Source organism: Bactrocera oleae, chromosome 4 (assembly GCF_042242935.1).
Source record: "Bactrocera oleae isolate idBacOlea1 chromosome 4, idBacOlea1, whole genome shotgun sequence".
In the NCBI taxonomy this organism is placed as follows: Eukaryota; Metazoa; Arthropoda; class Insecta; order Diptera; family Tephritidae; genus Bactrocera; species Bactrocera oleae.
Genome location: NC_091538.1, coordinates 28,452,216 through 28,473,124, shown reverse-complemented (window position 1 = coordinate 28,473,124; position 20,909 = coordinate 28,452,216). Strand labels below are relative to the sequence as shown.

Genomic DNA, 20,909 nt, shown 5'->3' with positions numbered 1-20,909 from the left:
GACTTTTTACCGAAACTCTCGGTCAATGTGCGAGATATATACCATAATTGAAATTCAGAGAGGATCCTTTCCTTATAATAGCATGTCTTTATGTCAAGAATGGGTTAAATCGTTTAAATACTTCCCTTAGCCCCATATACCTAATATACAGATTTTTGAATTTCCGGGTGACTTTGTACCGTATATATTGTCCAATATGTGAGTTATCGCAATGAAAAAGAGAGCATGTTTTAATCATAACAGCGTATCTTTGTGTCTAAAATGTATAAAATTGGGCGAAAACTTGACCTAGCCCCATATAACTAATATCAGGACTTTTAAACGTTCGGTTGACTTTACTGCATATAATTGGTGATGTTGTGTGAAGTACCTTAATGAAACCTCGTGAGCATTTGATTAGTCTGTAATTGATTGAATGATTTAAGCGCCTGTTTAATATGTGTATCACGTTCTTTTTTAAAATGCGACATTTCAGCCATTACATCCTGACCAATAACATCAGTGAGACGATTCACATTGGTAATTTAGGCATTGCTCATCTTTTGCTCAGAGGATAAACGTTCGCATTCTTTGCGTTTTTGCATTCAACCCTTGTGTATTGAGAGAATGTCAGGAAAACTTGTTGGGGACGCCTCTGAAATAAAAAATACATAGAAAACAAGTAAGGAACGGCTAAGTTCGGATGTAACCGAACATTTTATACTCTCGCAAAGTCAAACGGTATACTCGTTTGAGATTTCTTTATATATTTTGCTTGATTTGCATACTCTAAAGTGAAAAAATCCGATGGAGTTTAAAATGATGTTATATGGCAAATAGGCGTGGTTGTAATTCGATTTTGCTCATTTTCATACTATAATATAGAAATATGAGAATAATATTGTGTACCGATTTGGTTGAAATCGGTTAAGCAGATCCCAAGATATGGGTTTTCACCTAACAGTAGGCGGTGCCACACCCACTATCTAATTTTGAACGTGGTAAAAATTTAATGACTTTGGTGACTTATTTATTGCGCTTTTAGTAGTTTTTAACAGAACCGTTATATGGGGAGTGGGCGGGGTTGTCACCCCATTTTCACACTGTTGATAGAGGTGCTAAAAACATTTGTCCTCACTGAATTTTGTTATTATAGCTTAAGTGTTTTAGGAGATATGCATACTAAACCCATTAGGGGGCTTTTTAAAAAAAGTTTAACTGAAGATGCCCCACTCTAAGTGATCATGCGTACCAAATAACAGTACAATTTATTAGTTTTTGATTAAAGGCGTTTTGTTGAAGTGGCAGTGGTCCGATTACGCCCATCTGCAATACCAACCGTCTTACGGTACCAAGAAACGTGTAGTTTCATAAAGATATCTCAATTTTTACTCAAGTTACAGCTTACACAGACAGACGGACGTACAGACAGTCACCCGGATTTAAACTCGTCTCTTCTAATCATTTATATTGTAACGGATTTCTCGATAATTCGTCTACCTGTAACTCACTCCTGAGTTCGATCACTGGATTGTTAAATTAAAGTCCCACTTTAATGGCTATACACTTATCTTTATTCCAACAACTTAACACTTATTGCTCGATATTCGAGCTTACAACTTATTGCTTATAGCTTAATTGCTTTTTACACGGCAACAATATAATTAGAACTGTGTCTGCTGCAAAATCCGGCAGTCCTTATATAGTAAATTTTTAACAAAAGTTCGCTACTAGAACATTCTGGCAACTAGGAATTCGCTGTCTAGTTGCTTCTGGCAGTTTATCGTCGATTCTGATATGTTCTGGTATTCTTATCACCATAGCTTGTATATCCCTCATCTCGTCTTCTAGGATGCTTTTGAATTACTTAGTATTCCTTCCACCGTTGGCGTTAATTCCAAATTTTAAATCAATCGGTAGCCGAAGATCATTACCAAATATTACCCTTGCTGGAGTCTGCCCCGTTGTTTCATGTACAGCAGACCGATAAGCCATAAGGAATAAGGATATATGGGTATCCCAATCTTTTGATACTTGTCCACAACTTTCCTGAAATGTTCTTTCAAAGTTCGATTGAATCGTTCTACCATGCCATCGGACTGCGGATGTAGTGCAGTTGTACGGGTTTTCCGGATACCCAGCTTCTGGCATATCTCCTGTATTAGAGCTGATTCAAAATTTCTCCCTTGGTACACAATATCTCGATACCCAATTGTTGATGAATACATCCGCTACTGTTTCTGCCTCTTGTTTAGGAATTGCGTATACCTCTGGCCATTTGCTGAAATAGTCCACCACTACCAAAACATATCTGTTTCCTAATTTACTGATAAGAAATGGACCAGCTATATCCATGGCTACTCTCTCAAACGGCGCACCTGAATTGTACTGCTTCTCTGACCATGACTCCTAGACCGCGGCCCTTTAGCAGAAATGCACTCGACACAATTGGCGATCCACTTCGTACCTGATTGACGACAACCAACCCAATAAAATCTTTGTTTTAATTTCTCCAAGGTTTTAGTGATACCCATGTGTCATCCACTTGGACCGTTATGCAGCTCGTTGAGAACTTCAGGAATTCTTACTTTTGGAACAATCGTCAGAGTTCGTGAACTTTGCTCATCTTCGCTTGCCCATACGCAATGCAAGGAGCCAGACACTAACTTCAAACTATTCCATTGTGCCCAATAAGCCTTTGCGACTGGTTTTCTGCAGCTATTTCTTCTCTCGTTGGGAGTTTATTCATCTCCAAAGCGTGGATTACACTTTTCAAATCTGGATCCTCTTGCTGACATTTCCGTAGCTTCTCCGGATCGTAGTCTGATGTTATAGTCATTATTCGGACATCTATAAAGCCTTCTTTGGCCTCAGCTTTTCATTTACGTCCAACTGGATTATTGGGCTGGTTACAGTTGCGTGCAATATGGCCACTTTTTCCGCAGTTGAAGCATTTAAGCACACCATCATTTTTCTTATGCGCTCCCGTAGATTTTGCCAGTGCTTTCTGCATGTTGTCAATTTTTTTAAGTAATTGGTTCACCCAAGTGTGTTCCTCTATTTCCATTTCCACTTTGTGAGCTTTAAATGTTTGATTGCAAAGCAGAGGTGCAGTTTCCTGTGTCAGAGCATACGAAACGGTTTCTGCAAACGTCAATTTTGGACAAAAAGTCTGAATTTTCGTGTCCTCGATGTATTCCATGGATTTATGTGTATAAGCTAAGTGAGCTTACCTCTCAATCTCTGTAGCAAACTTCTGCAGAGACTCATTGGCTTTCTGACGGGGATTTCGCAACTCCATTTGAAAGATCTGCTTCCTGTGCTCACTACCATACCGTCTTTCTAATGCACCCATCAACGTTTAATAACTACTCGCCTCGCAGTTTGGAATGGTCTGTAATATCTCCGCTGCAGATCCTTTTAATGCAACAAACAATGCAGCTACTTTATCTTCAGCGTTCCAACTATTTGAAGATGCCGTCTTTGCGAATTGAAGCTTAAAAACATGGAACGGAATAGTACCATCAAGGGATGGAGGTTTTACCTTGGCAAAAGCTGACGGCATAATTGGCCGATTTAATTGCAGCTAGCGGAGACGATCTTTCAATTCATCCACTTCAGCTTTAATTCTATCCCGCTCTTCCGAAATATGTGAGGACGCGTTTGCTATTTGTGAGGCCATCAGCGATATCCGTGTATCCTGCTCTTTCAACTATGAGAACACCTGTGCTGATATACGTGCATCTTGCGTTGCGAACTGCTCTTCCAACTGCGTTGACAGCCGCGATTCTAACTGCGACATTTGCGTTGACATCTGAGACATACGTGCATTCTGCTCTTTCCCCATCTGCGATATTGCAGCAAAAATCTTGTCTATGTTCACCATCTTTGACGAGCATTGAGCCATTCCATGTGAAAGACATATTCCTCGACATTAATGTTTTCCGCCTCCATGGCCTCTCTCAACCGTGATTGTAATTCAGTTTTTCATCCATTTGTCGCCAAACCACGTTGATCCAGATCCTTTTTCAGTTGTGGAATCTTCAAATCGTTAAATTTAGCCATTTTCAAATAATTATCTCCTTGGGAATTTATTTGACAATCCCACTTCTGACACCAATTGTAACAGATTTCTCGATAAATCGTCTACCTGTAACTCACTCCTGAGTTCGATCACTAGATTGTTAAATTAAAGTCCCAATTTAATGGCTGTACAATTATCTTTATTCCAACAACTTAACACTTATTTCTCGATATTCGAGTTTACAACTTATTGCTTATAGCTTAATTGCTTTTGACATGGAAACAATATAATTAGAACTGTGTCTGCTTCACAATCCGGCAGTCCTTATATAGTAAATTTTTAACAAAAGTTCGCTACTAGAACATTCTGGCAACTACGAATTTGCTGTCTAGTTGCTTCTGGCAGTTTATCGTCGATTCTGATTTGTTCTGGTATTCGTGTTCGCCACAATATATACATAACCCTATATATAACTCGATTAGTTTTAGGTGATACAAAGCACCGTTAGGTGAACAAAACTATTATACTCTGTAGCAACAGGTTGCGAGAGTATAAAAAGAGTAAAATCTGTCGATATTCAAGCATATCGAAACATTAACGTGTTAAAAGAGGAATAGCGAATATACGATCCTATTATTTTATGTGGTGGTGGAGTGCACAGCGTGTTTGTTTTTTGTAACAGCTAAAGTTCATTGTATAGATTATACCTAACAGATTAATTGTGATTCAACGACAAAAGTCGCAATCACTTTTTTTAAAGTAATTGGAGACATAAATAGCTAATGACTCGCTAAAAATAATTTTTATACTCTCGCAACTTGTTGTTACAAAGTATAATAGTTTTGTCCATCTAACGGTTGTTTGTATCACCTACAACTAATCGAGTTAAATATAGGGTTATATATATATTGTTAGAAATACACAAAACATGTACATATAAACAACGCGTTATGTTTACTGCAAATTCGGTTGCCTGCGAGCAACGAGGTTCTCTCTTACATACATATATATGCGTATATTGTACTTTCAAGTCAGTCTCAAATAAACTGTGCATCTAATAGGTTATGGGCCCAGGCGACGAGACAAGTGAAATAAATAAAATAAAATAATAATAATCAGTCGAATTGACTCAAAGTGAAATTTCTTGTAGAAGGTGAATGTGATCATTCTGGACTTTCTTGGACAAGTAATTTGTATTATTTTTTTTAAAGTAAAATGCATTCCGTTATGCATTCTATTGAAAAGCTGGATGACCACAATTACAGCGCGTGGTTCGTTCAGATAAAAAGCGTACTCATACATGAAGAGTTATGGGGCGTGGCTTGTGGTCGTGTCGTAAAGAACGAAGAAGACACTGCAGAGGTAAAAGCTGCGTTTGATGCAAAGATGAAAAAGCATTAGCCAGCATTATGCTATGCATTAAGTCTTCACAGATAAATAATGTGAAAAATTGCCAAACGTCAGCTAGTGCGTGGGAAAGACTAAAAGCAATTCATATGCCTAAGGGACCTGCACGTCGCGTTACATTGTTCAAATAGTTATTGGGTATCAAATCGTCAGAATCGGAAAGTATGGCTAAGAATTTGGAAAAGTTCACAGACCTGATAGAAAAATTGTGCGAAATTAGTTTTACACTGCCCGAAGAATGTTTGTGCATATTGTTGTTGTCAAGCTTGACCGACGCTTTTGAAAATTTCGTGGTAGCAATGGAATCACGTGACTCTTTGCCGGAATTAAGTGCGTTGAAAATTAAGTTGCCCGGAGTGAGCGAAAGGCGTAATGAACAAAGTGAAAAGCAAAGAGAACAAAAAATGTTCTCTTCGCGAGGCGGAAATAAAGGGAGTGTAAAAGACGGTCCAGAACAAAGAAAAAGTTGCTGGTCGTGTGGTCGCCGTGGACACATTTCCGAGAATTGTCGAGCAAAAATCAATGAAAAAACGCGAACGTCAAAGACAATAAAAATGAGAGAAACGACAAAGATCGAGAAAAATCGTAATCTGTGTTTACATGTTCTAATGGTGTTTTTGCAAAAAATTTTTGGTGCTTGGATAGTGGTTCATAAAATTCGAACGGCATACTGAGAAAGTTGCTTTAGCTGGAAACAACTACATTGTAGCCACTGGTCGTTGTACAGTGCAATTGAATTGGCGTGAACTTGGTTGACTTGGTAAACGTACTCTATGCCTGCACACAATGCAAGTTCATATCTGTAACAAAAGCAATTCAGCAGGGATTCAGTGTCAAGTTTAAACAAGAAGGTGCATGCATTCAAAATCGTGACGGTGAAGTGATCTTAGTTGCCAAGGCGCAGCAAGATTTGTTTTTGTTCGAGACAAACGATAAGAAGTCTTTTGGCGCACAGTCTAATTTGGCTGAGATAATGAAGTGGCCCAATAAGTTTGGACATTTAAACTTTGGAGCGCAGTATTTTGTAACATTTATTGACGATAAATGGCGTTACACGTATGTAAGTTTCCTGAAAACTCGCTATGAAATACTCGAAAAATTTAAAGCGTTCATGGCATTCGCTGAGAAGCAGACTGGACAAAAAATAAAATGTCTGAGAAGCGATAATGAACGTGAGTATTTAAGTGGCGCGTTTGAACAACTTTTGTCAAGCAACGGTATCAAAAGGCAGCTTACTGTACCACACACACCTCAACAAAATGGTGTAACTGAGCGCTCGAACAGAACATTGGTTGAGATGGCGCGAAGTATGATTCTACATGCTAGTCTGAATGAGGGCTTCTAGGCAGAAGCTATTAACACGACTTCATACCTCAGGAACCGCTCGGAGACTTCTGCCTTAGAGGATATGACACCATTCGAGTTCGTGGTTTGGCAAAAAGCCAACGGTGAGTCATCTGAGAGTATTCGGAATCATAGCTTTAGTTTTAGACAAGAAGCATAGCAGGAAGTTTCTCCCGAAAGGCGAGGCGCGTGTGATGGTTGGCTACTCAGAATCAGCAAAGGCATACCGATTATACGATTCGAGTACAGGAGAGGTAACACAACCACGTGACGTAATTTTTCTTGAAAGTGACTTTGCAGATTACAACGTAAAGCGTAATGAATCGGTAACTATGTCTGAAATGCCGCTAGTCAATTTGGAGTCAGAGACGGCATATGTTACAAAAGAAGAAAATATGGAAACCGCTGATGCCGAACGTGATGTGCCTGATGGAGTTTTGTCTAAAGAAGACAATGAAGATGAGTCAAATACCAAGAAGGGTCGTGGGCGACCAAAGCTGATCCGTACAGGAAAACCGGGACGTCCTAGCAAGCAGTACAATATTTTGAATATTATGACAACTGATGATGTGGCAGCACCAGAAACAGTAACTGCGGCATTAAGTTCTGATCATGCCAGTCAGTGGAGGGCATCGATGCAGAAGGAGATGGACAGTCTAAAGTCCAATCAAACGGTGTCGTTGGTGGATCTACCGAAGGGTAAAAAGGCAATCGGCTGTAAATGGGTATTTGCACTGAAGCGTGATAAGGATGGCAATATCGCTCGTTTCAAGTCTCGGCTAGTGATAAAAGGCTGTGGCCAGAGATTCGGTGTCAACTACATTAAAACGTTCTCTCCTGTAGCACGGTATTCTACAATACGTTTAGCAATTGCCATAGCGGTTGAGAAAGGTATGTATATGCACCAAATTAATGTGTCATCTGCTTATCTCAACAGTGAACTGCGAGATGTGGTGTATATGAGATAGCCCGAGGGACATGAAAATCCTGGGAGAGTGCTCATGCTTCAGAAGTCTTTGTACGGCCTAAAGCAAAGTGGCCGCGAATGGAACACAAAACTCAATGAGGTGCTCCTGAAGATTGGGCTCATTCCATGTGCTAGTGAACCGTGTTTGTACACACTGCGTAGTAGCACGGATTTCAGCATGGTCCTTGTCTATGTTGATGATTTGATTGTTGCTAGCACATCTATGAAAGCACTCAACAATGTGAAAGCGTCAATAGCGGACGAATTCGATGTAGTCAATGGAGGTCAGCTGAAACATATCCTTGGGATGGAAATTGAAAGAGAAGGAGAAACTGGCAACGTTACTGTTGGTCACAAACAGTATATTGGAAACCTACTTCACGAATACGATATGAGTAACTGCAAGCCGAATCTTATTCCATTGAGCGCAGGTTTCCAGGTTAAGTGTATAATGATGTGTCTCCAAGAGCGAACAACGCAAGCTATCAATCTCTCATAGGTTTGCTGCTGTATCTAGCCATAACAACCCGGCCAGATATTTTACACTCTGTTGCGAAGTTGTCGCAATGTAACGCAAATCCTCATAAGGAACATGAGATGGGTGCCAAGCAAGTTTTGCGATACCTTAAAGGCACTGCTAAGCTGAGTCTGCACTACCAACGGCCTGGAAAACCCATCGAGTGTTAAGTCGATGCTGATTGGGCTGGAGATTGCATGGACCGAAAATCGTACAGCGGCTGGACATTTCTTACAGCAGGAGCAGTGATCTCATGGGAATCAAAGAAGCAGAGCGTCGTGGCCTTAAGTAGTACTAAAGCGGAGCTTGGTCATGCGCGCAATAAGCATATAGATATTAAATATCATCATGTCAGGGAAATGGTTAAGGACAATGCTATTGAAATAAAGTATGTATCAACTGAAAATATGATATCTGATGTCCTGACCAAGTACCTTAACAAAATTAAACATAACAAATGTATTGACATAATGGGTATGTATTAAAATAAAAAAATGTTAACATTTAGGTGTTTAATGGCATATTGCGTTGAGAAGGAGTGTTAAAAAACAAAACATGTACATATAAACAACGCATTATGTTAACTGTTAATTCAGTTGCCTGCGAGCAACGAGGTTCTCTCTTACATACATATATTAGGTCAAGTAAAAAGTTCGTTCGGTTTTTATCTAAGAGATGGCATTATTGTCCATAGTACTAGTGTTACGTGTCGCATCATGTACGGCGCTGAAAACGTGTTTATTCGCGCTAAAAGTTTGTCTTTGACAGTTTTTCGATTGATTTACTCAGTTCGTTGTGAGCGCTCGTCAAACACCAACAAAGAGAAAATTCGCTATATTTTACAATTTTTGTTCGATCAAAGCGAAAAAGCAGCCAAAGCGGCTGAAAACATTAATTTAGTTTATGGGCCCGATACTGTAAACGAACGTGTAGCACAAAAGTGATTTGCTAGGTTCCGTTCCGGTAATTTCGATGTCAAAGATGCACCACGCGTCGGTGGAAACAGACCGTCACGTGAGCACTTATTTAATTGCTGAGGAACTAAAGATAAGCCAGAAAACCGTTTGCCGGATTAAAAAAGACGCTCGATGTTTGGGTGCCACACGAACTAACGCAAAAAAACAGGATGGACCGAGTTTTCATCTGCGAAACGTTGCTGAATCGCAACAAAATCGACCCGAATTCTGAAGCGAATTGTGACTGGCGATGAAAAATAAGTCACTTACGAAAACATCGAGCGCAAACGGTCCTGGTCAAAGCTCGGGGAAGCGGCCCAGACGGTGGCCAAGACCGGATTGACGGCCAGGAAGGTCTTGCTGTGTGTTTGGTGGGATTGACAAGGAATCTTCTACTACGAGCTGCTCCCTTATGGCCAAACGCTCAATTCGGCCCTCTACTGCCAACAACGGGACCGCTTGAAGAGGCCATGTTTGATCAAAAAGTTTACGAACAAAACGGCGCATATTTGACTTAAATCGGACAAATGTACACAAAGTTATCATCTTTTGAAAAATCAATAAAAAAACCGAACGAACTTTTTTACTTTACCCAATATATATGCGTATATTGTACTTTCAAGTCAGTCTCAAATAAACTGTGCATCTTATATATATAAATAACCAGGATGAAGAGACGAGTTGATATACGGGTGACTGTCTGTCCGTCCGTCCGTCTGTGCAAGCTGTAACTTGAGTTAAAATTGAGATATCTTTATGAAACTTGGTACACATGTTTCTTGGTACCGTAAGACGCTTGGTATTGCATATGGGCGTAATCGGACCACTGCCACATCCACAAAAAGTCATTAATCAAAAACAAATAAATTGCCATAACTAAGCTCCATAATAAGATACGAGAATATTATTTGGTACAAAGGATCACATTAGGGAGGGCCATCTGCAGTTAAATTTTTTTTTAAAGTGGGCGTGGTCCCGCCCCTAATAAGTTTAATGTGCATATCTCCTAAACCGCTAAAGCTATAATAACCAAATTCACTGGGAGCAAATGTTTTTAGCACCTCTATTGACGCTATGAAAATGGGTGAAATCGGGTGTCAAGCCCGCCCACTCCCCATATAACGATACTGTTAAATAATACTAAAAGCGCGATAAACCAAGCACTAAACACGCGAGAGACATTAACTTTTATCTCTGAGATGGTATGACTTTCAAAATTAGATAGTGGCCTTGGCACCGCCTACTTTTAGATGAAAACCCATATCTTGGGATCTGCTTAACCGATTTCAACCAAATTCGGTGCATAACGTTCTTTTCATATTTCTATGTTATAGTGCGAAAATGGGCGAAATCGGACTTCCAATTCCATCTGATTCTTTCTCTTTACACTATGCATATCAAGCAACAATGATTATATCGGGGTAAATGCGTGATTAATACGTTTAAAGTATGCCACCTTTTGACCAAAAATTGTCTAAATCGAACCAAAACTGTTCAAGCCCCTAAGTACTAAATATGGGGACCCCAGTGCCTATAGTTGACTTTTTACCGAAAATACCGGTCAACATAGAACATGGCGGCAAGATCCACAAAGAAATCTAAAACTAGTATACCATTTGACTTTGCGAGAGTATATAATGTTTGGTTTCATCCGAACTTAGCTGTTCCCTACTTGTTTTTGTTTAATTTTTCATGTATAATATATCATAAAAACGGTGGATTTAGAATAGCATGCCCTGAGTTCGGGGCTAAAATTGGTATATGCGGATAGATGAGGTTCTCCAAATTAAGAATATACACATAGCCAATAAAGTCTGCGTTTACCCGACACTATTTTTTAGGTGAAGTAAAAACACAAAATTTTTTATATGTATTTCTTCATTATATTTTTAAGTTCAAAATGCAAAAACAAAAATTTATATTCCTATTTTCATTTTTGTGATAACGGGATTTTAGTGTAAGGAGAAATAAACATAGGCAACGTTAAGTCTGCGTTCAGCTTTAAAATTAGTTACAAAAGTATTAAAAATGATAAAGAAAAGTTAAATTGAATATTTTGTTGGATAGCCGCATTGTTTTAAAACCTCGCTCAATCGATTTGACATTGATCTTACCAACTTATCTGTTTCCTCAGCTGTAATCTGGGACCATTCTTCTTTTATAACACTTCGCAAAGCCTCTTTACTTGTTATTGTATGCTGACGAATTCTTTTTTCCAACAGATCCCATAAATGCTTAATAGGATTGAGGTCAGGTGATTGAGGAGGCGTTTTAAGTTGTCTAGGAGCATTGTACAAGAGCCAAAGTCTAACTATTTCCGCAGTATGCTTGGGGTAATTATCTTGTTGGAACCAAAACGTCGAAGATAATCCAAGATTCTCTGCACTTTGTTTCAAATTGTTTTTTAAAATGTTCAAATAACCCCATTTATCCATTGTGGATTCAATAAATTCAAGCTGACCCACACCACCAGCCGCCATGCAACCCCACACCAAAATTCCGCCACCTCCGTCTTTATCTGTACAAACAAGATTTTGCTTTTTAAGGGCAGTTCCTGACTTGCGCCACACAATTTGTCGACCTTTTATGCCGCAAACGCAAAATTTACTTTCATCCGAAAATATTACTTGTCTTCAGAATTCCGGCGATTTATTTATATAATTATGAAATATATGGTTTCTTTCGAGCGACTCTACCATGATATCCAGCTTTTCGTAAAATTTTTCTAGCAGTTCCGGCACAAATTGTTGTTTTCTTTTAATGGTTATATTTACGTTTTCAATAGTCTTTGTGGACGTAATTCGAGGGTTAACTTTCACCATATTTATTATTTTCCGTTCTTCCCGGGCTGATAATATTTTCGGACGGCCAGATCGCGGTTTTGACGTTGAAATTCCGGTTTTTTTTAATTGCTTACGACGCGCTGGACAAAAGAATACGTTCTTCAAATAGTTTGCCCAATTCTTCTGAAACTTTCGCCATCTTTCCACAATGTAATGATAATTTTTCTTTCCGACAGACTAATTTCTTTTCTTTTGGTTTCCATTTTTTTTAAATATTATTAAAACGCGTCACGAGCACCTTTAAACTACTAATTATATTAAAACACAATATAATCTAAACAAAAAGAACGCACAAATTCATGAGAAGTAACGGTATTTCCAATTCAAGCTAACTGAACGCAGACTTAATGGTGTCTATGTTTTCTTGTTCTTACACTAAAATTCCGTTATCACAAAAATTAAAATAGGAATATACATTTTTGTTTTTGCATTTTGAACTTAAGAATATAAAGAAGAAATACATGCAGAAAATTTGAACTGAATTTCCTATTTACATTGTGTTTTTACTTCACTTAAAAAAAATGTGCCGGGTAAACACAAACTTTATTGGCTGTGTATATATTTAGTTGCCACAGACTTATGGTTTTTAACATATTTGGATTTAAAGTTAAAAAATTCAACTACTTAAAGTGCGTATTCTTTTGATTTATTAGGTAAAGTAAAAAGTTCGTTCTGTTTTTTTTTATTGATTTTTCAAAAGATGATAACTTTGTGTACATTTGTCCGATTTAAGTCAAATATGCGCCGTTTTGTTCGTAAACTTGTTGCCAACGAGATATCAACTTCATTATACCCCTCTCGTAGAAGGCTGCGTCCCTATTGGCAAAAAACTCGGGGAGCCAATTTTCACAGGCCTCTCTTGAGGCCAACTTTTCATCATTAAGCGCGTTTGCCATGGACAGAAAAAGATGGTAATCACTTGGTGCCAGGTCCGGACTATATGGTGGGTGCATTAGGACCTCCCATCCGAGCTTCTGGCGCGTCACCAAAGACGTGTGAGGCCTGGCGTTGTCCTGATAGAACACAATTCGGCCTCTGTTGATTAAAGATGGCCTCTTCAAGCGGTCCCGTTGTTGGCAGTAGAGGGCCGAATTGAGCGTTTGGCCATAAGGGAGCAGCTCGTAGTAGAAGATTCCTTGTCAATCCCACCAAACACACAGCAAGACCTTCCTGGCCGTCAATCCGGTCTTGGCCACCGTCTGGGCCGCTTCCCCGAGCTTTGACCACGACCGTTTGCGCTCGATGTTTTCGTAAGTGACTTATTTTTCATCGCCAGTCACAATTCTCTTCAGAATTCGGGTCGATTTTTTTGCGATTCAGCAACGTTTCGCAGATGAAAACTCGGCCCATCCTGTCTTTTGCGTTAGTTCGTGTGGCACCCAAACATCGAGCGTCTTTTTGAATCCGGCAAACGGTTTTCTGGCTTATCTTTAGTTCCTCAGCAATTAAATAAGTGCTCACGTGACGGTCTGTTTCCACCGACGCGTGGTGCATCTTTGACATCGAAATTACCGGAACGGAACCTAGCAAATCACTTTTGTGCTACACGTTCGTTTACAGTATCGGGCCCATAAACTAAATTAATTTTTCCAGCCGCTTTGGCTGCTTTTTCGCCTTGATCGAAGAAAAATTGTAAAATATAGCGAATTTTCTCTTTGTTGGTGTCTATCTTTGACGAGCGCTCACAACGTACTAAGTCAATCAATCGAAAAACTGTCAAAAACAAACTTTTAGGGCGAATAAACATGTTTTCAGCGCCGTATAGTATGACATGATGCGACACGTAACACTAGTACTATGGACAATAACGCCATCTCTTAGATAAAAACCGAACGAACTTTTTACTTGACTTAACTTAATTTCTAATATTTTTAACTTTTATATCCACTAACACTGCTAATCTGTTTCTATACATTTTTTTTTTATATTAAATAGTGCAAAAATAACTTAAATTCAATATTTAACTTTTGTTCAATTCATTTTATTCATACAATAACAAAAGGGTTGCATTCTAACAAATAGTCAGTTCACATGACAGTCGGATCTAAGTAACCGGAACGGACCAACGACGTTTCTTTGTCTTTTTCCCATGAGCTGCCGGCTAGCGACTTGGGGATTTTGTGGATTTTCCCCATCGGTGAAAGTAAGTGGTGCGCAGTCTTTTGGCATTTTGCACAGCCGTCGGATAACACATCGTTTGGTCTTGTCTGTCTAAGCGTTCAGTGTGAATTGCCGTCTGAAATAGCTCGCGCACTTCTTCGGGTCCGAGTAGGCTTGGCCATCGAATTGAATTTCAACCCGGCCTTCTTGGATTAGACAAGGAATTGACCGTAGTCCATAGCTTACCTACACCGGTGGAGAGGTTGTAGGACATCAACTGCTCTACCAACTTTCTTCGCTTGTGTTGGTTTACCATGTGCCGAATCTCCAAATTGAGATCCCTTATTCGGGGATATTTTTATTAATAAAGGGTTTGTCGATCGAGATAATTATGGGCAGATAGTCTGATGCGAGGGTTAGCATAGGTAGGCAGGTTATACTATTTATCAAAACACAACGAATGATGGTAATATCCGGCCGTTCCCACGACACAAGCGCCAAAAGAGAATTTTCCGATAATGAGCGACAAAAGAGTCTCTATGTGAATGTCGACTAAGCATGAGGTGCACTCTTTGTTGCAGTGTAGGGCTGCAAGTCTCTGGTGAGTATCTTTACCGTAAATGTCAACCCACTTGTGTAATATCTTAATGAAATTCATACGACATATTTTCCTGAGCATAATGGGTGTCAAAAAGGGATTCAGTAATTTCCCTACCCTTCGTTTACCCTATTCAAAATTCCCGTCAAATTTGTTCGTATACAAGGGGTATTAAAAAAATAACGGAATTTTTTAAATTTATTCGTCCACATTAATTCTGTCGCTTTCAAAATAGTCCCCATTCGATATTATGCACTTATGCCAGCTCTTGCAATCGTTGAAACAATTATCAAACTCGATTTTTAGGCCTTTAGCTCTTTCAGCGTTTTTCATCTATATTGTAAAACGATGACCACTTAATACATGTGGGACGGAGAAATACGACCATGTAGACGAAGGAATGCGACCGTGCGGACTGAACATCTTTGACATACGACAACATTGACTGGACGAATAGAACGCGACGTTAAACCGAGGAGATCAGAAACAGACTTTGAACAGTGAAGAACCTAAAAAATACAGTGGTACAAGCAAGTGTAAATTTAATAAAACTGATAAGTTCAAGTATAATACTGTAAGAAAACTGAAGTGTAATTAAAACAATTAAATAAACATTAATAAATACAAATATCTTTAAAATTTTACAAATTGCTTGCTCGTCCGGGATAGTACGTGGAAGGTGACATATACGGATGCAGTGGCATAAGTGCAGCAGCAAGCAAAAGAGTGACAATGAAATTAACCTTAAATATTCAGCGCAACACCGACAAGTAGCACCTCGTCTCTGGTAAACGGATGCTGGTACCGGGAAGCCTTTGCGCCGCAATAGCACAACAAAGGCAGTTAAAAGCAGTAAAAATTTTAAATTTCGATTTCTAACGGTAGAGCGCCAACAACAAGTTTGCAACAAAGAGCTTGCGGTTAGTACAACAAAACAGTTGCGCCGAAATAGCGCAACAGAGGCAGTTAAGAGCAGTAAAAATTTAAAATTTCGATTTCTTACGGTGGAGCGTCACCAACAAGTTTGTAACAAAGAGGTTGCGGTTAGTACAACAAAACGTGTTGCGCCGCAATAGCGCAACAGAGCAAGTTGAAGGCAGTGAAGAGTGCAGGTGCGACGGCGGCACAAGTGCACAGACAGCGTGCGTTGAGCGTCATCAACAAGTTGCCACGAACTGGTTGCGGTTGGTACAACAAAACGGTTGCGCCGCAATAGCGCAGCAGTGTAAGTTGACGGCAGTGAAGAGTGAGCGTCATCAACAAGTTGCAAAGAACTGGTTGCGGTTGGTACAAGGAAACAGTTGCGCCGCAATATAGCAACAGAGTCGATTAGAAGCATTTGGAGCTGGTTCGAGTGGCTGAGGCAATTCCAGGAACAGCGAATTGACAGGTCAAAATTTTTATTAACCGTATCTTTTAAGGTTACATATAATATATTAATACTAACACAAGTTTAAATTGTAACTTTTTCAGAAATATTCATAGTTTTAAGTAATAAACGAAATTGTAAAAAGCACTCAAAGGCTCAGACAATATTGAACATGACGGTGACAGTGTTAAAAGAGAAGTAGGGCTACCAATAAATGGACGCAAGAAAGACTTATGAGACAGACTTCTGACACACTACGGTCTTCTTAACGATTACCATGAAAGCGACAGCGAGGTCGAAACAGTGGTGCCACGTGTCGGGTAGAGGTCCGGTTACATCCACGGTCTCTCATATCACCTTTAGAGAAATTGAGGAAAGCTTGGCGTTATTTAACGGTACAGACGGACAGGAGGTAAGGCAATGGGCAGAATCTTTTGAAGAAAATGCACATATAGTGAGTGGGCTGGCCGGAAATTCATAAATTTATTTATGCAAAACAGCTTCTCAGAGCAGATAGGGCATTCATTCAAAGCAAAACCGGTATTCGTGATTGGGCAGTTTTAAAACATGCTTTAATTTATGAATTCGAAATATCATTATCACACCTGAGGCACATAGGCTTTTAGAAAATCGTCAAAAGAAACAAAGCGAAACATTTTCATGTTTCAAATGTGGCGAAATTTCACACATTGCAAGGAATTGCACAAATCAACAAATTAAATGTTATAAGTGCAACAAGATAGGGCAGAAGCGCTACGAATGTCCAACGGTTAAAATCAAAAGTGAAAAAGATTATTGAACACAATAACTGAAGTAAAGGTCAAACCTTCAGTTGCAGATTTTGGACTAAAATTTAAAAGGGTAAAGGTAGGGAACACAATTTTTCTTGCTTTAATAGATACGGACAGTCGGTTGTGTTTGATCAGGGCAGGCACAGTCGATAAGCTGAATTTTGTTGTTAAACCAAACAAAGATAAGCGAGTGCTGGGTGGAATCGGAAATACGGAAGTGGTCACGTTGGGCAGTTTCGAAACTAAAGCAAAAGTAGATGATATTAAGATAAATATCACATTTCATATTGTAAACAATAGAGATCTTCAATATCCGCCAATAATTGGAGATACAGTTTTGGGTCAAGTCGATTTGATAGTTAGTGAAGAGAACGATAAATTTCAAACGGAGCATAAACCAAATAGCTTTGATGACAAAATCACAGAAGAGGAAGAAATATTAGCTTTTAGTATGATTTGTATAGAAGAACAGGCGCCGAAGCCAATGAATGATTTGTCACATCTGGATAAGGGAAAAATGTTAGAAGTGGAAAAGCTGATTGCTCAATATGAGCCAAAAGGAATAAATTTCCCCAGTGGAAATGAAAATGAAAATTATTTTAAAAGACGATGTACCGGTACATCAGCCAACCAGGCGCGTATCATTCCAAGATCAAATAATCATAGATGCTCAAGTAAGGCAATGGTTAGATGAAGATATTATTACCCCAAGTGTATTCGATAACGCGTCGCCGATTGTGCTTGTGTTTAAAAAGGATAAAACCAAGCGATTATGTTGCGATTATCGCAAATTAAATGAGAAAATTGTGTGCGATAATTTTCAAATTATATTGATTGACGAGGTATTTGAGAAACTCAAGTGATATAAAGTTTTTTCCACATTAGATCTGGCTAACGAATTTTTGCATGTTCCTGTCGAAGAAAACTATAAAAAATATACATCGTTTGTTACAATGAATGGTCAATTTGAAGTTAAATTTCTAATTTACCAGATTTATCCATTCGATTTTTAAGGAACAAAAAGCTAAGGGAAGAGTAGTCACTTATATTGATGACTTAATTATTCCATCTATAGACGAGGAGGAGGGGTTAATAAAACTAAAAGAAGTTCTTACAGAAGCAGAAAACAGAAGAAGAAAAACACCAATTTTTTGGGTACATAATCGAAAATAGCACAATTCGTCCGTCGGCCGAGAAAACCAGAGCAGTTAAAGCTTTTAAGCCACCCAGATACAAAAAGGCCATACAACAATTATTAGGGTTAACATCCTCCTTTTGAAGATTCATTCGAAACTATGCGCTAGTGGCCAAGCTATTATCAGATCTTCTGCGAAAATATCGAAATTTTAAGGGGAAGGAAGAACAGGCAATTGCTTTCGAGCAACTAAAAACTTTGCTATCACAATTACTTTAGAATATTGTTTTAGAATTGTATAACCCGAACGCAATAACGGAAGTTCATACAGATGCATCAATGAATGGGTATGGGGCGGTAAAGTTACAAAAGAGAGCAGAGGATGAAGTTACGACCCAAATTCTTGGGACCATACAAGGTTTTAACAAGAAAAAACGTTAACTTCGGTTGCGCCGAAGCTATAATACCCTTCACAAATACAAAGGCCCCTTACAAGAACTTGATTCCGAACGTTCAATTTGTATGGCAGCTATATGATATAGTGATCTGATCTGACCAATTTCTGTAGAGAATAATTTGTTGCCTTAAGCAATAACTCGTGCCTAATTTCGTGAAGATACCTCGTCAAATAAAAAAATTTTCCGTGCAAGCACTTTACTCCGATCGTTCAGTTAATATGGCAGCTATATGCTATAGTCATCCGATCTATACAATTTCTTCGGAGATTAGATTAATTCTTTAAATAATAATACATGCCAAATTTCGTGAAGATACCTCGTCAAATGAAAGAGTTTTCTATACAAGCACTTCAATTGTTCAGTTTGTACGGCAGCTATATGCTATAGTGGTCCGATATCGGCCGTTCTGACAAATAAGCAGCTTCTTTGTTAGAAAAAAACAGGTGCAAAATTTCAGATCGATAGCATAAAAACTGAGGGACTAGTTTGTATATATACAGACAGACGGACATGGTTAAATCAACTCAGCTCATCATGCTGATCATTTATGTATATATTTTATAGGGTCTCCGACGTTTCCTTCTGGGTGTTACAAACTTCGTGGCAAACTTAATATACCCTGTTCAGGGTATAAAAAGATTAAAACACGGTCGATATGAAGTAGAAAGAGTGGGAAATAATGAGGGACCTAAGGTAACATCGACCGCTGCGGACTATATGAAAAGGTGGTAACATTATTCGAGGCGAATAAGTAGTTAGGAATGGCGGAGTTAATGGACGAAAGGCACGCCACGGACTGGACGAATAGAACGCGACGCTAACGGACGAAAAACCGAGAACATCAAATCAAAAACGGACTTTGAACAGTCAAGAACCTAAAAAATACAGTGGTACAACCAAGTGTAAATTTAATAAAACTGAACAGTAGAAGTGTAATATAGTAAGAAAACTAAAGTGTAATTGAAACAATTAAATAAACATTAATAAATACAAATATCTTTTAAACTTTTCATACATTGGCTGCCAAGCGAACTAAATACTATATAATAAATAAATAACGGGTGGCAAACATGTTTTTTCTTAAATCCATTTCCTCATTTTTATACCATACTCTTAATACATGTTGCTACAGAGTATTTTTATTTTGTTCACCTAACTGTTGTTTGTATCACCTAAAACTAATCGAGAAAGATTGGAGTTATGTATATATAAATGATCAAGTTGACGAGACGAGTTGAATTCCGAGTGACTGTAATTTGGTCCAACGATACGAATTTGTTAAAAGTGGGCGTTGGCCCGCCCTCTAATAGGTTTAATGTATATATCTTCCAAACCATTCAAGCTATATCACCCAAATTTGCACAGAGCAATCCATTTCGAAATCTCTTGGTTTTGTTAACAACTACTAAAAGTGCGATAAATCAATAACTAAATGCGGCAGAAACATTGTGGCACCGCCCACATATAAGTGAATCACATGTCTCTGGACCTATTACACGACTTTCAATAAATACCTTGGACTATTTTGAGATTTTTATGTTACAAGTATATTGCGAAAATGGAGTACAACCACGCTTACCTCGCATATAACACAACTTTAAATTCTATCTGATATTTTTACTTTCCAGTATATAAATTAAACACCGATTAATATATCGGGATCAAAATTTTTATGAATAGTGTCTTTATGGTTAGCCATCTCAAGTCTAAAAATTTTTAAAATCAGACCATAACTATTAAAGCCCCCACATACCGGAAATGTGGACCCCAGAGCCTATTGCTGACTATCTGCCGAAAATAGTGGTTAATGTGTAAGATTTGTTATTGAAATTAGGAGAGAATCTTTTCCTCATAATAATGTGTCAAAAATTGGTTGAATCGAGTCTGTATTTTCCTTAGTCCCCATATACCTAATAAAAAGATTTTCGATTTACGAACTTCCGACTGATTTTATACCTCATATATCAGCCAACAGGTGAGTTATCGTAATTAAATTGAGAAAGCGTGCATTTCTTTGCCTAAAATGGATAAAATCGGGTGAAAAGTTGCACAAACCTCCATGAAACTAATTGTTGACGATATGTCAATATCAAAGAAAAGATTTTCAAACTTCCTGTTGGCCTTATACCGTATGTATCGGTCAATATGTAAGATATCTTAGCATAATTAACTAAACGTATATATTGGATCTTCTGAATATTATATTTAATTTAGCCTCTTCGTTAAAGTTTTGACAGATATATCTCATTTGAGCATGATTTTAATATAACTATTGCTGATTGTTATAAAACTAATTGAGTCTATGACCTATAATATACTCGAAACTTAATAAAATACCAAACACCTGAAAGTATTTTCCCGTATTTCATCCAGGTGCGAGTATGAAATGTCATAGCGCCTTGAAAATTTGACCAAACGTAC

General features: G+C 38.4%; 1 protein-coding gene across 3 annotated transcripts in view; it reads left to right on the top strand.

Moving 5' to 3' along the window:
* caly (ubiquitin carboxyl-terminal hydrolase calypso) overlaps positions 1–20,909 on the top strand; it is a 55,196-nt gene that overhangs the window by 13,947 nt on the left and 20,340 nt on the right. Inside the window, exon 2 of one of the 3 annotated variants that reach the window (XM_036371998.2) lies at positions 15,405–19,271. The exons of the other annotated variants lie outside the window; for them this stretch is intronic. Coding sequence (XP_036227891.2) covers positions 15,405–15,509 — 105 coding nt within the window. The 3' untranslated portion in view covers positions 15,510–19,271. Of the gene's footprint in view, positions 1–15,404; positions 19,272–20,909 lie in introns of those variants that run through there. 3 annotated transcript variants of the gene reach the window in all.